General features: G+C 31.7%; 1 protein-coding gene across 1 annotated transcript in view; it reads right to left on the bottom strand.

The window, feature by feature from the left end:
- LOC143206636 (monocarboxylate transporter 2) overlaps positions 1-17,450 on the bottom strand; it is a 441,132-nt gene that overhangs the window by 54,930 nt on the left and 368,752 nt on the right. Inside the window, exon 6 of the mRNA XM_076419251.1 lies at positions 13,028-13,183. Coding sequence (XP_076275366.1) covers positions 13,028-13,183 — 156 coding nt within the window. The remainder of the gene's footprint in view (positions 1-13,027; positions 13,184-17,450) is intronic.

The following is a 17,450-nucleotide window of genomic DNA, read 5'->3' as shown; positions in this document are numbered from 1 at the left end:
ATGACACATTTTTGTAAAGCTAGTTTTTACTAAATTCAACATAAATACCTAAATTAACATGTAATATATGAATATGAATATGAAGACTACCATCTTCCTTTAGTCTGACCTCCACTTGGAGTTATCCACATGCTCAAGGCTATCTTATCCCTGACTACTTCACTCGTACCTCTCATATAATTCCTGATCTACTTTCCAGGGCTGGAGTTGGCTTGTTGCACCCACTACCCCGAATCACTGTTAATCATCCATACCCTCTATCTGAATGACTATAGGACAAGTTTACTGTGGACCCTTCACGTTCGAATACCGGGAAATGAGCGCGCGGATTGTGCGACTAAACTGCAGCCTCCTCTCCCCTCCCCAACCAAACTCCACAGTTTCGTGTTTCACCAATAATGAGGTATAATGTCATTGGTCCTAGGAGGTCAACCATAACAAGCTCTTTCACCTCTATTCACGTTGCTTCGTCTTCCCTTCCTGCGTCACTATGCCGTAGCTCTAAATCGACTGAGATAGGGTCACTGTCGTTCCTCACACGGTCGCTTCACGACATCGAGCCCTTATTGCCCTTATTTCAATCTACCACATACTGGACAACATGTATAGGCTGTAAAACTAACAGAAGACAATACAGGGCTCCTCGGGTTTCTATCAGAAATCGATTATCTTCATAGAGTCTAGACATATAGTCTAGTGTTAGTGTGTTCTGTCTGGAAAGAGTCTTAACTTCGTTATGGTTGTGTTTGTTGTACCCTCCTATTTGAATTGTTAATTTTATTTTATTTATTAATTCATTACGTTATATATACACTTTATGTCTGTCCCCGATTATGTTATATCAACACCGTACCATATGCAGCGACAAAAAAGCAATCAAGAGAGAACCAAATCTAAATCTTGCAATGTATTACGTCGAATATACTATTTAGTATATATTATTTAGTATATTTAGTAAATATAAATATAATAGTAATAAATAATATCATATAGCACTTGATCAGGAACGCAAAATGAAAAAAAAAATATGGAGCTTTAGATAAATTACTAGATAGATAGAAATTCCTTAGATAAGAATTCGAATTGACTTTTCGACTGAACCATCATTAGAAATCTGATGGAGAAGCCTTGCGAGTAAGATTACTTTTAAATAATTGTCTAATTAAACAAGTCTTCGGTCAAACAGACTTGTGTTGAAATTTAGAAAAATCCTGTAAAACCTAAAACCATATATAACATAAAAAATCCAACCTGAACTTTAAAAGTGTAAATTTAAAAAATTCTTCCAGCTTTCAGTTCGATAAATACGGAGAGTAGATAAAAACATCCACAGGTATTTTACCGTGAAATGGTAAAGGGAGAAAAGGATTTTTATCCGCAATTTTTCGGTGAAATAATGCGATAAAAAAAACAACCCCAAACACAATAATCGGCCGAAGAGCGTCCGTATTAGGCACGGTAAAAACAGGGAAACCAGAGAGGAAAGGGATAATTTCGTATTTATGGGAGCCCTGTTAGGTTGTTGTATTTTATTGTTGCACATCAACGAACAAGTCATATATTATATCATAAACGTTTTTATAATATAGACATTCTGATTGTTCATATTACAATTGTTTATTAGTGTTTTAATTATTAATTTAAAATTTAATACAAATAATAATTTAACATTTACATATATTTACATATATATATATATATATATATATATATATATATATATATATATATATATATATATATATATATATATATTAGACCATGCTTTGATGCAAAGCAACAAGCATGCCAAAGAATGATTTTTTAAATTCAATGAAGTATTCTAGAGACGAAAGCATTTTATTAAGCTGCCTTATGAAAATAATACAATTTTTCTTTATCTGTCGCTGTTCAAGCCTGAAGAAGTTCAAGCCAGAAGTTGCCAATCAATGCTATATGTGATAAGTGAAGCAATGTAAGCCTAGCTTGAAGAATATCTTCAAAGGAGCAAAACAAGTACTATTGAAATTAAGTAAAAGCAAAATATGAAGGCAGTTTGATAAGTATTTATTAACTTCAGCAACCTGCCTCTACTAGTTTATGTTTGCCAGTCACTGATAGCTCCTGTCAATTTTTATGTGCTGATTAAGAATTATTTTGGCAAAACACCAGAGTCCAAGGAACCAAAGCTCCAAAAAAGGCCAAATAGTGTCTGTTGGCTAACAAAGTCATGCTTACATTTTCTTGGGACACTTTGTAGAATATTTTCCAGATTTAGCCTACTGTAATTTGTCTCTGTTTTCAAACATGAAGAAATGGTTAGGTGGTAAGATACTTGGTACGAAGAGTCATCACTAAAACAAATACCTTAGAAGAAATACAAAAACTGGAAAACCTTTGAACTAAATTTATTGAGTTAAAAGAGAGATAAAACTCTTTATTGCAGAAAATAATATCTTTCTGTCAAAAAATCATTCAAATTCATCTCTGTGAATATGTGAGGCTCGAAGTAACTGAAATACTAATAGTATCAGAATGATGATGATCAATAAAAATATATTGCTATAAGTTGCAATCGACCGATGTTCTCAATAACCCAAACTATCTAGAATTCATCGGATTTAAGTGACGCAGTAAATAAGAACTGGAATACTGAGATGCATGCCACCGTTATATTCTTTACAAGGACATATCCAATTAAAACATTTCACGTCAGTATGATACTGAAATTAAACGAAAATCCAAAAAAAAAATGGTCATAAATTCTGATTTAGATAACTAGTAAAATAAATAAGCAGAGGTGTAGTACGAATTTCTAGAGAGTACCAAATGAAATCATTATTACATCAGTAATACCGAACAACAGACAAAAAATTATTATCTTTACATGATTTGGCAACATATTGCTGGAGGTGTGCACTAATTCTCAGTGTGCTGAATATATTTACGTTCGTTCAATATTAAATTATTTCAACAAAAATAAGAGAAAAATAAAACATTGTATAAAATAATTATGAGAATTACAGATCGAATGAACACATTCAATTTAGAGTGAAAGAAGTTTGAAGAAGAAATAAGCCAGGATTAAAATATTATTAATAGATCAAGCTTAGAGCTTTCCTCTCCGTTATTGATAAAGAGAGGAGAAGCTTTTTCCAAAGGAAAGTTTTTGAAAAGTTGTGAACCATAGTCGGCTGCCGACAAAAATGTAAATTAGGGTTAAGAGATTTTCCGTGTTTATTGTATGTCTTGGTTTATCCTAAAAGGGTCGTAAAAATATTAGCAGTTTAGTGTTATTATACTGCGGCTGTGGTCTTAAAGTTTTATATCCAGATATAATTAATTTTTGAATATTTTATATATATGTATATATATATATATATATATATATATATATATGTATATATATATATATATATATATATATATATATATATATATATATAATATCCATATATATATAAATGAATCGTTGTTCGTTAGTCTCGCTAAAACTCGAGAACGGCTGGACCGATTTGGATAATTTTGGTCTTGAATTATTTGTCGAAGTCCAGGGAAGGTTTAAAAGGTGAATAAATATGAAAATGCCCGAAAAACAACAATTTTGTTTCTTTTTATGTATCCCCTATCGTTCAAAAATCAATTAGAAAGAGTAGTTTAAAATTAAACTAATTAGAATTTTTATATATTTATTCTCAGGAGGTAAAAAATACTTAATATAAAAAAATAAAAAAAGGGTAAACTTAATTTTATCTAACAACAATTGTTAACTATTAGACTATTTTTATGTAGTTTAACTACAGTTGTTAATTATATATCATATTATTTTTATATAGATTGATAAATCTTAAGTTTTGTCACAAATTACATTTCTGAACGCAAACATGATATTTGACATTTGACAACCAACTAGTATGTATTTTGGTCACAAATTAAATTTCTAACCGCTACCATAATATTCATAGAATAAAGATATTTAGAAGTGAAAGTTATATGGAAAAATCGGGTCCAACGTTTAAGCTTTTCGGAATCCCCGTTACGCGGCCAAATTTAAATAAAAATGCAACAGCTATATATGTTTTTCTCTCTCGTTCGGCTTCGGTATTAATAATTCTAACCTAAGCAGTTAACGGGCATTTTTAGGTGATATAATTTCTGTTGTTTATTTACGTTAAGTTTTTCAGTATGTGTTTTTATATATATTTGATAATTACTTTAGATTATTCTGGGTATTTTAATTTATTAGTGAAATAAAAAGAAAACCTTTTTAAATTTTAAATTTAAATTTTTTATTTTTTTTTATAAAACCTCCTATGAATATCCAGGAAAGTTTGTAATCATTTTAAAGATGAAGACTATAGACCAAAATGTGGAAAGCCATGACTGAAACAAGATGTAATTCCTACTGGTAATTTAAATAGTATGTATTTTGATATCATTGAAATAATTAAGCAATATTTATTGAGATTCTTTACATTTACTGCAAGACAAGGAAAATATGAGCCTTCATATTTAGAGATAACTCAGCCTGTCCCAACAGTTTCGTTTCAGCTTGTATGAAAAACTAATGGCTTTATCCTTAATTAAATGCAGTAGCAGATGATATAAACTGTTATCGAAGATATTCTGCTTGGCTTCTAGAAGAACATTAATGCAGATACTGAATAAGGTTCCTTTTTGTCGCTGGAGTAGTAACTTCTAATTTTTGACGTTAGTTCAGGAATTTGACTGTATAGACCGAACTGCAGTTGTCATATTTGATAAAATGTACCTCAATTTAGGTAGGTTGTTAATTTAGTTGATTCAAAAAAATAATACAACACAACCATTAACCATTAATAGTTATGTTATCTTATTTTAATGTTTGTTTTAAATATTAGAGAGAAGATAATATCAGTGGATTACGTATTTTGGGTAGTGGACATATCTCTGTGATTATATCAATGTCTTTATGGTCAAGGAAAATTAATGTAATTGTATATCAATAAAAAAAATTAATTTTTTTATTTTCTCAGTAAAATTAAAAGAATTTTTTTTAATTTCCCGCTAAAACTTTTTGCTATACATTTTAAAATTTTCCACCGTAACTAACTGTCATACGGCGCATGTGTAAGCGCCCTCACACGTGGATTCCGGGCGTAACTTAGAACCAATTTTAACATAGGAGAAGCGCTTGTAAGTTTCTTTATTCTATGATAATATTTGACATTTGAAAACCAACTAATATGTTGATCTATCTTCTATGTCGATCGATACCTCAGATAAAGAGTACACCCTTCTATCTTGTTGAGTGCGCGAGAACTTTCTTAACTTCGGTAATCCTTTGTGATAGTGAAATTTCAAATTATGTGCTATTTTTTTTGGTTGATTTTTTGTGATAGTGACACTTTACTGCTAAGTGCGTGAGAACTTTTCTCATTTTGATTAATTGAAATTTACGATGCCGAGGAGAAGACGACCTGATTTTGGTCGTCGCACTCAATCAAATGTGCGAAGAGCTACCTCACGTGCTAACCGCACTGATGACCAGAGAGAGTCTTTGAATCAGAGTCAGACCTTGAATCCTACATTACAAATAACTGCAGAAATTTACAATGAGACATTGATCATGATAGAAGATATGTGTTTATTGGCAAATAAAGTATTGTCGTGTTTGGGAATGACAGCACCCAATCGTCATATGTACGATGCATTAAACCACGAGTTGAAAAGAGAACAACAATACGACGTTGAAGCATTGGCCGAAACAGTTCGTTCAAATGTTCCCTAATTAAATAAACAACAAAGAATTGCGTACGACACTTTGATAGAAACTGTGAACAGTAAATCTGGTGGAATTTGTTTCCTTAATGCTCCCGGAGGAACCGGAAAAACGTTCCTAATTTTATTGCTTTTTGGCGAGGTTCAGATCGCGAAAACATGTAGCTCTGGCGTTGGATTCATCTGGAATAGCTGCGACTCTGCTAGGAGGGGAGCGAATTGCACATTGTGCCTTGAAATTACCATTAAACATGCAAATCAACGAAACACCAATTTACAATATCGCCAAAAATAACGCAATGGTCAAGATCCTACGGGTATGCCAATTGACTGTTTGGGATGAATGGACAATGGCCCATAAGAGGTCAGTGGAGGCACTGGACAGAACGTTCAAAGATCTTCGTGGTAACCAAAATTTGTGGTGGGGTCACGATTCTGTTGTCAGGTGATTTTCGCCAGACTCTTCCAGTTATTCCCCGATCAACTGCTGCTGATGAACTAAATGCTTGCCTAAAATCATCTAACTTGTGGCTGTACGTAAAGACACTCCAATTAACAACAAGACGATTTTTTGCAACAAGACGAAACTGCAAATGCGCACCACAAAGCAAAACAAAAAATATAGTTTATCAGAAAGCTTTAAATTGATTAACAAACTGTATCATAACTGTATGTTGGTAAATATCGAATTGAAACCTTATAAATAGCCAGTATTTCAGGAAAACTCTATTTTTTAAGTATGAAACATCATATAATTTTTTTATTAATTACGAATTAATAGTTCTTTTATTTATCGATTGATGCAGTACGAAGTCTGCCTGGTCAGCTAGTTTATATATAATTTTGTATTATATTTAACGTATAGTCTATTCAAAACAGCAGTGAACTCACGTCATCAATATGTGTCTGTCGCAAATTAAGTAAAATCGTTTTACAGTCAGGCAATATTTTCCTTCTCATTTAATACTATTTAAAAAGAGGTAGAGTGCTGTCTAAGCGAATCGGCCTGCCAAAGTCGTCAGGTTGTTAAACGTCTAAAAAATTCTTCAAAATATTAATTATCATAGATAGAATAGATAAATTTCCCTTTTTAACTTGTAACAGTATTAGTTATTCTATGGTTATAAACCGGCAAACGTTATCTGAACGCTTTGCTTGTTTTGATACATTTTAAATGGCTGCTTATTATTACTCTGATTCAAAATGCCGAAGCCAGACATAAACAGATAGCGTTTCTAATCAGTTACTAAGAGGTAAGCATTTTTACTATTAATTATTAAGTTGCTACGGTATTGACAATATTTTTAGCGTCTTGCGGCAGCGCTGAGTATTAGTATGGACACGGTCATTGAAATATCCCAAAAAAAATTTTTGGATCCACCGAAAAGAGACCGTCCTTATACGAAGGGCATGACGAAATTAAGATGAGATTGATATTAGCTCTATTAGAGATCAAATATATGAAATGTTTTGAAAACAGTGAGTAATGCTTTTAATATAAACATAGCTTAATAAAATTATTTCAGAGGAAGCTGTTAATCTGAAAAGTATCCATAGACAGCTTCGGAATATGCAGCTGTTTGAGGTATGTAGAGCATCCATTCATAGACCGTTAGGTAATGTAAGATTTAAATGGTGTAAAGATAATCACGAAGAGGTCGAATAGAACTTCAAGATATTGCTTTAAAGGTATAGATACAATAAAATTAAGGAAGACTTATTATTTCAATATGTGTATTTAGTTGAGATATGAATATTTCAGGAGAGGGCCAATATATCCAATGGTCACTCATGGTAAGATCATAATAAGTGTATTGTTTAGACAACAGAAGCTGATGGAAAAAGGTAAATGCTGGAATAAAAATTTATTAGGATTTATTAGTGATAACATTTTTTAAAAGTTCATTGCTTATAGATATATATTAGATGTACTGTTTTTATGCTGGATGAACTCGATCAGTTATATTGCAAAAAAGACATTGACAAATGATGGAATTTAGATAGATTGGAAATTAACAGCTTATTTATTCACTTTAATGGAATTTTCTGAATATGGTGTTATGACTCAATACTGAACATTTCCACGACAGGGTGATGAGAGTGGAAATAACTAAAGTGAGATATAATGAATATACGATATTTGTGGGAAATCTTATTGTAGAGTGTGAAAGTTTTATGTGGATAGATATGTGTGTGATTCTTAAGAATATACATGAGTATTTGGGTAAAATGTATGAGGAGAGAACTGTTTTGCAGATACGGCAAATGCATTAGGGAGAATGCAGTGATTAAGTTTAGTTTTATCAAGAAAGATGTATGGGTAGTAACATAACAAACTAAGGAGAAATACAGTCATATCAAAATGACTATACAAGGAGAGGCTGTACCGAAGGAAATAAGAACTAAGCGTAAAAGATAAATATGCTCTCTAATGGATGTGAACCATATTACTTGGATATATAATGGTTAATTAGGCATATTAGGCCTACAAGGGATACCACTATATAAAAAACGCAACCCTAATCTCCAAACTATTATAAATCTATAATTAATTATTGTCTTATATATGATAATATATGCTTTAGGTGAACTGTAATGTTAAAATAAATTTTTAAAAGTTTTTAATTTAATAATATATTTTTTTAAATTTATACCAGTTTTATTATTTTATTTCCATTAGAATTTTGTTATACGTCCTAGCAAAAATGAACTTAAACTCAGAGTTGATGCGGAAACATTGCCACGTTTTGACATCATCAGTTCAGGTAACGTAAGAGTTAACTGCAGTTTTGAATAGACTATATGTATATTTTTATGTTTCTCTTTCGTTATATAACACCAAAAAATAGAGTTACTAATGTAAATCATATAACATAAATAATTACCTAATTTTTGCTTTACTGCTGAACATATAATTTGCTTAATTAATTAAAAGATATGTATTTTAATTATTACACTTATCTCTGTCATTTAAAAATTGTAGATAACAGGCACATTGAAAAGTCCCCGGCCTAAGACATAGATGGCGCTATTAAAATTAAATCCATATGTTTTTTAGTTAGCCCTAACCCTCAAAAGATGCGTGTATAAACTGACAGCTGTCGGATCATTAGTTTGTGAATTATAACATTTTGAGTGAGGCAACTTTTGTTATTGTTAAAAAAATAGATAAAATAATTATTTATGAAGGCGTGTTGATAAAATATTGCTTTTTGAAGGGAAAAATACAGTTGAAGCAAAACTTGGCTTGATGCCGAGTTTCCGGACACTGCCCCAGGAAAATCAACCATCAAGGATTGGTATGCTAAGTTTAGATATGGTGAGATGAACACCGAAGACGGTGAACGCAGTGGACGCAGAGTACAATACGCACCACACCGCATATTTTGAGCGACTACCATAACCTTTCTTCTATAAAAATCAGACTCGGGCTGAATAATTATAGACCCTAGTCGGCGACAATAGTGATCCGTTGATTGGATTATTACCATAACATTTTCTTCAAGTGTTTACCCTCTCCTGTCATCCTGAACGTTGACATTTCAATGTTGATGTTCATTTTATCTATACCCAAATTTTAGCTATGCATACTTTGGTTGTTACATATAATTTTTATATTTTTTATATTATTCACGCTTAATTTATTATATACATTTTATTTATACATATAAACATTTGTGTTTGTCTATGGCCTCTGTACAGAAGGTTCTGTTTTAAGCGCCAAAACACAATTGTATAATCCCGAAATGAAGATAAAATTGTCGAAAGCGACAAAAAGTATACTACTGTGATCTGATAAAATTATGGTGTTATTCACTGTGAATTTCTTATGTAAGGTTCAATCTGCCAACAAGAAATATTATTTGAGTGTTATATGTTGTTTCAGTGAAGCGTGATGTTTCAAGAAACTGAAATAATGGACTCTTTTCGAAATTCACTTTTTCGCACAGTATTACATCATAAAAAATCTATTTATATTAATATGTAAATGCAATATCTATTTATCTGATTTACTTTCGTCAACTTTTGACTATGCTTTAAATAAAAAAAATCTGCTTAATGGTTATGATTCTGAGTTAATTTAAGATGTTCAACCTGAATTGAAGAAAGCTTTAAAGGTATTCCAAGAATGGACTTCCATCTGCATGTCGGCAATTCTGGAATCACCAAAGTCTTCATCAGAAATTATGTACAGTGTCGCTGGTTCCTGAAAGCCAGCTCGAACAAACTTTGTAGCATCAAGACTGGCATTTTTTACTAGTTCCTTTCGATATAAAATCGGGCTTAGATGCAGGGGCATAGATTCGACTAGATGCTAGGGCTCTCGTGGTCTTTATGAGTTATCTATTTATAGATGTCATCATCAACCCGATGTTATATTAGAAGCGACCAAAGGATCAGCTGCAAGGTGGTTTTAGCGTGGTAAGCTCTGAGGAATTTCTTATGGCCCGCATCAGTCCCACATAACCTAAACAGGTCGATTGAAGAACATGTCTCTCTACTCTCACCTCGATAAAGTATTTCTTTATACTGCGTTAGGCAAAGTCACAAGAAATAACCTTACACATATCAACGTATAGGTTATATAATCTTAAAAGAATTCTAGGAGATGCCCACAAATTAAGAGAATTTCCACTTCCTAAGACTCTAGTCCAAATGGGAATTATCCATTTTTACCCATAATGCACTATTGGTAGTCAATCCCCAACCAAATTGTCACCATTTCATAAAACTTATTTTACCTCTCTTTTTATAATATATTATTTGAAAGTGATTTATTTTATATATAAATATTCATATTTGTTCCCCATGTTGCTCTTATACAGTTACTATTGTCTAGTGACAAAATAACGGTACATTCGTCAAAAGCATAAATATATATTAATAAAATAATCTCTATTTTCCTTGGTTATGCTATAACTTGAGAATGACTTTATCAATAAGTTTTGATGCACTAACAAGTGGTAAACATGGTTAGGCAGAGTCATTAAGGTAGTCAATTTTTTAATTTAATTTGAATATGTTTCTTCAAAATGCCACCAATTAGACGTTAGGTTGGAGAACTCGCAACGCTGTAAGTTACAGGTATATCAATATAAAGCAAGTCAAACTGACTAGCAAAATGGAGCTGAAAAGAATCGATGGATTCAAAATAAACAATGTAGAAATTTTGCGTTTAATCTTCATCAAGTTGCGGCAATTATGTCAACCATTATAACGCGGCAATCGATTACAATTCACAGCAAATCCTTGCTATAAATATATATACCAAAATATAAATATACCAATGTATACCAATAAACATTGTCCACTTTGTATCGCATTTAAGTTTAAAAGACTAAAAGAGAGTTTAAAAGTTAAAACTGATCTCCTAGCACAATAGCATAACCATTAATTTATTTTAAGCTATGAGTGTTAGAATTCCAACATTAGAACCATCATGTTTATTTGTGTCCATTTCTCCAAATATTTTCTGAGTGATTTCCTCCATTCATCAATTTTGCGATCAGTTTGCTGCAAAAACTTTGGCTATCGCAGAATTCCTTGAATATTGGACTATTCACACTATTCAATGACTATTAGATTATTCAATGACAAATTGAGTGCTAAATAAGTTGTTGGTTGGCAATACCTAAAGCAAGTCAAGTACAATTCCATTTTGCGATCGAATCGTTGCCAAAATCAATGTTATTAAAAACGTTTTTCCAGTTACACCAGTCTATGTAGTTGCTATTTTAAAAGGGGGCCCTTTCCTTTAACAGTTTCTCTCAATGCCTCGGAATCGTATTAGGTTTCGTGTCTCAGTCTTTGAAGTGCGTTGTGAGCATATCTAAGTGGGCATTAGACACTGTCGTTCTTCTCATTCATGTCATTCACTTCCTTAGATCAAAGAATAGAAAACCTACAACATTATTCACTTACGTACCAGAAAACAAATCTAAAAATATTGTACATCAAAAGGCATTACAATAAACACTATGATTTTGAAACGTCTGTTGGATCAGTTAGTAAATAAATAAAATCATTGGCATAAATACGCTGTGTCTAAAGAAGATTCAAGTTAAATTTGATTATTTTAAAGGTTTTTTTTTCTATCTATTATTTCACAATTTTTCTACCACATCAGTATTGTTTCAGAAATAAGACACTGATTAAATTTTGAAACGCCTGTTGAGTCAGTTAGTAAATAAATAAAATCATTGGCATAAATACGCTGTGTCTAAAGAAGATTCAAGTTAAATTTGATTATTTTAAAGGTTTTTTTTTCTATCTAGTATTTCACAATTTTTCTACCACATCAGTATTGTTTCAGAAATAAGATACTGATTAAATTAACAATAATGATATCAAGCTGAGAATAACTATTTCACTTAAAATTAAATTAGGGGATCATTTGCCGGATTGCAGAGATATACTTATTGCTTGGATGCTGTAATATACATTTCTATTTAATTTTGACTTTCCCAAAACACACCCCCAAAATCTGCCCATATCCATCGCCTTTTGAAAAAAATACACGTGTTTTGCGGTTATTTAAAGGTCAAATTATTTTTAGGTATATTCACAAGAACGGAAGTGCTGATCAGTCAGGCCATATGGTATCGATCGGAACAAATAATAAGATGATAAATACAGTTGGCGACCCAGAATTTCCTAATTACGAAAGTAAGTTCCTTGATAGTATCTTGCGCAATGCATTGGTATTATTCTAATTGCAGAATTATTCAATATCATATTATAGGCAAAAATATTTTGTGAATCGATAAAATAAAAAAGTTGATATTTCTCATAAAATCATTTTTCACCATATATCAGTGTCAGAATACTTTATTAACAAAATTTTTTTAGTTGTTTGAACAATTACATTGTATACATTTGGGAAGATGAGATTCTACTATCTCAATATATAACCAGTGAAGTAAATGAGCGAATAATACACATTGAAAACAAATAGAAAGAGGATGAAGTTAAGAAATGAAGTAATGAATAATAGTGAGAACACATAATTAGAGAGAATATATAAAAATATAAGAGAATATAGAACGTATAAAAGTAAATATTATAAGATAGAGAAACAAGTTAGTATAAAATCAATTAAGTGTTAAGTAATTTAGAATGAAATTTGAAAAAAAATCAAATAGCATAAGAAATATTGGTATTATATATTTATAACAAATAATGCAATCAATTCAATATCGTTGGAAAGAAGTGTTAAACGATTAGCTTTACAATAACTAAACAGATATATTAGAGATAGTAATAACAAATCGTAATCATATAATATTACCTGTCGCCATAACGTAGAATTCTCTTTCAGTTTCGCTTTTGCTTTTAATCAAAAACTTCATTGTATAGAGGTAGAGTAAACCAAATGCTAGTTGTAGTCCTGATGTTAGTAGATGGGCCAAGAAGGCGGCACCGCATACCAACCATCCCCATCCACCTAAAATAAAAATTATGAAAAATGTACGAAGGTTTTAAAATTATTATTATGATTATTTTATTCTACGCTGGCCTATATGCATATATATTTCATAAAGTAAAATATTTATTTTTTATATCTAGAGTATCCTTTTTACCAACTTGGGATTGAACTGGACGTACTGTTTGACGTGTCCACCAAACTACGGTCCTCGGTACCTGCTAGCGAGTGACCAACTTGGATATCATTACCGAATACATCCGGTCTTCTTCAACCTGGTTACTGGAGTGACTATAATCATTTTCCTTGTCAGATTTTGCAGGCTCACCTAAGATAATCACAAACGTTAAACAATCACAAACATTTACGACCATACTCCAGCAGTATACGAACTCACGAACAGCAAGAGAAACGTTTTATCGCTTTTACCATTGCGCCAACCAAGCTAAAATATTTATTGGATATTGTTAACGATATAGATTAATTTTGGGTACTCGCATGTATTTTGATTAGCGCTAGCTATCGGTGATAATGTGAAGTATCCATATAAACCATTGTCAAACACCCTAACATTACTACTAAATTCGGTAGTTTAGATATTTCTCTGCATAAAATAAAAATTTAGTATTCAGTATCCATTTAATATTTAAGGTATACAGACGATTATCACGAAATGACTACACTCATGACATTTGTTGTTCGTGGAAGAAATCGAAGCTATCGAGGCTAATCAAACACTTTTAAAAATTTATGGGCTTGTGTTGCATTATATTCCAATAGCCGATTTTGCTTCCAATATTAATTTGTTGATGTTATTGATAAAGTACAGAAGGGTCAAAAAATTTTGAACACAATGAATTGCAACACTTATTGGGTGAAAACTCAGCTCAAAATTGATGAATGAACTCTTTCCATTGAACTGTTTACTTGCGATCCAATAGGTATCTCGGTAAGATCCAAAAGGTGTCAAAATGGCATGAATGGCAATATCACATGAATTGACTGAAGATATTATTTCGAACCGTTTCGATACCGCGTGCAGGTTAGTCCAGGAGAATTAAATACAACGACAGTGCAGTGGTATATTCATGATGATAAAGTCTTGCTGTGCATATGGTGCGAGTCGCAAGCCGAATGAAATTGTTGCTGTAGCTGTTTACCGATATCAATTGAGCAAATTGGAAGACATAGTGGTGCAAAAAAAAACATAAAGGTGATTAAAAGATGAAATATTTTCTGAATAATTTTTTCTGAATTCTGAATAAGTGCAAAAATGGCTCGATGATTGTATCTTTGCCAAACAAACACCGTTATTTTGCCAAGTTATTAGAAATATGGGATTATTTTTTGAAAACGGCAAAAACATTTTGATTAATTTTATATAATAACTAAATGAAATATAAAATGCATCAACACTGATGGAAAAGTTATATATTCATTGATTGAATGTAATTGGAAAGAACCAGTTGATCGTAGATTGAAGCTTCTTTTGTATCCTTAGGTTTTACCACTACAGAAGGTCGTTATTGATTAAAATAAGGCCTTTGAGTCAAATATTATTGAAAGAAGAACGGTTGTTACACAAATAAAAATAAGAGATATTTCCGACATGATAAAACTAAACCACTATCTGTTGTAAACCCTACCAAAATTTACATAAAAATGCTTAAATAAGGTTTTATTTCTATATGTGGTATTCATTGAACATTTTTTGTCATCTTGTTAATTTTTAATAATTGTAGGTGATTTATGAAATTACAGATTAATATAGGACAATACGAATAATAAATACTAAGTACCACTAGATAACTACAGTTGATAAAACTCGGTTATTTTATTTGCCTGTCAAAATTGAAATTGTGTCCCATTATAATCACCATCAGTATAATTGAAAAACAAATTACGCTATGGAAATTTTTGGAAGTTAATCCATCAATCTGGAGCCTATAATTAAATTGCGGATCGAGTTGGTTACTTTAATTGTGCAAGTCAAAATGAAATCATAAAATAAAAGATGTACATTTTCTCAAATTTGGCATTTAAATTATTTTTTATAATTCATATAAACTATATTAGATTAATTTATTTGTATTTGGTTAATTTAGATTTTTTTGTCGGCTTAATTGGCGTAATGTTGCCACTGTTTCGATAGTTGAGAGTTCAAATTCTGCTGGGGAATGGTCGTAAATTTATGTTTGTAATTGTCCAAAAGGCAAGAGTTGACAATCAGACAAGGAAAATGATCCTAGACACGACAATAACCAAACTGGGTAAGATCGCATATCTTCTGGGATAATTCCTGAGTTGGTCACTCGCTAGTTGGCAAACAAGAGAACAGACTGGGAAGGATTTGCTGAAGAATTGAACAAACGAATTCAACTAAATGTATCCCTCAAGACAACTGAACAATTAAATCACGCCGAAAGAGTTAACCAAAGTTATTAAAACTGACATTAACCCCAGGAAGTCACCAGGCTACGATTTAATAACATGAGAATTACTGCAAAAACTACCAATAAAGGGAATTATAAAACTCACCAACTTGATCAATACAGCATTTAGATTAGAACATGTCCCAGACATTTGGAAGATGGCGGAAATTATAAAGATCCCAAAATCTGGGAAGACACCAAACGAAATAAAATCCTATAGACCTATATCACTGCTGCCAATAATATCTAAGGTTTTTGAAAAACTCCTGTTGAAAAGGATAAAACCGATCGTAGAGAGAAAAAACCTCATACCAACACACCAGTTTGGGTTTATTAAAAAACACTCAACAGTTGATCAGGTCCACAGAATAAGAGATGTTACTGAAAAAGCCTACGAGAATCAAAAATTATGCTCAGCTATATTCTTAGATGTAGCACAAGCCCTCAATAAGGTTTGGCATGAAGGCCTTGTTTATAAACTACAGAAAATGCTACCAAAACAACACACCGAACTACTAAAATCATACATTACAACCAGAATATTTAGAGTCAAGCAAGAAGAAGCTTACTCCACAATAAAAGAAGTAAAAGCAGGTGTACCACAAGGGAGTGTACTGGGACCAAGGCTTTATCTACTTTACACTTGTGATATACCACAACTGGAAAATATCACGATGGCTACATTTGCTGATGATACTGCGATTATAGTAGTCGGAGACAATAGTGAAGAAGACTCACGCAAATTACAACAGGTGTGTGACAATGTAATGAATTGGACACAAGGTTGGAAAATAATAATTAATGAAAGTAAATCTGTACAAGTTAAGTTCACCTATAACAGACCGTATAAGCACCAATAACATTAAATAACACTATCATTCCATGTAGCAACAACGCTAAATATCTCGGAATTAATCTCGATACTTCGCTGGAAGGAACATATAAAGAAGAAAAGAAAAGATCTGGAATTGAAATATAGGAAAATGTACTGGCTAATTGGAAGAAAATCACAATTATCAATACATAATAAATTGCTGTTATACAAGCAAATATTGAAACCTATATGGACATACGGAGTTCAATTATGGGGATGTTCTTCAAAGAGTAACATTAACAAAATACAAATTTTTCAGAACAAAGTCCTGAGAGGTATTGTGGGTGTACCAAAAGACTATAGGATTGACTACCTACATCGAAACCTTCAGTCAGATACCCACAGTCAGTCAAGAAATCAAGAGAATTGCAAGGGGGCATGAGGAAAGACTCCATTCTTATACTAATATTGAAATATTGCAACTTTTGGATACAACCAGAAAAGGACATAGACTCAAAAGAATCAAACCATCTGATCTTGTGTAGTGTTGTGTAGTGAGGTGCTTATATTAAAAAATTTAGCAGTGACATGTATAAACATTATCTCACCAGAGACTGAGTTAGGGCCGATGGGTCCTCCTTTATTTATTTAAGTTAGCTTAAAGAAAAATTGTAGGTTAGACGGAAACAACTAGTAACAATGTATTAATTAAGTAATAAAAAAAACTCGCTAGTTGGCAGGCTTAATGCCAAGGATCGTGGTTCGGAGCCCACGTTAAATAATAGGTCCAGTTCAGACAAACTCTAGTTGGTAAAATGGAGATTGTAGAATATAACCAAAAAAATGTATTTATAAGGTAAATAAATAAATAAATAAAACATAGATAATAAAAAATGCAGGTTATTAATTTATTAATTATATATATTCGCTAATAGCTGATTAATATATAATAATTTGCTTAAAGTTGTTTGCCGGTGGGCTAATAAAAAGAAATATTTAACCCTCTCATTTAATTATTTTTTAAGTAAGTTGATTAAAACAA

Source organism: Rhynchophorus ferrugineus, unplaced genomic scaffold (genome assembly GCF_030347505.1).
Source record: "Rhynchophorus ferrugineus isolate W39M unplaced genomic scaffold, kcgeb_rfMv2 rfM1, whole genome shotgun sequence".
NCBI lineage: Eukaryota > Metazoa > Arthropoda > Insecta > Coleoptera > Curculionidae > Rhynchophorus > Rhynchophorus ferrugineus.
Note: the sequence above shows the minus strand (reverse complement) of the source record. Positions and strands in the feature narration are given on the sequence as shown.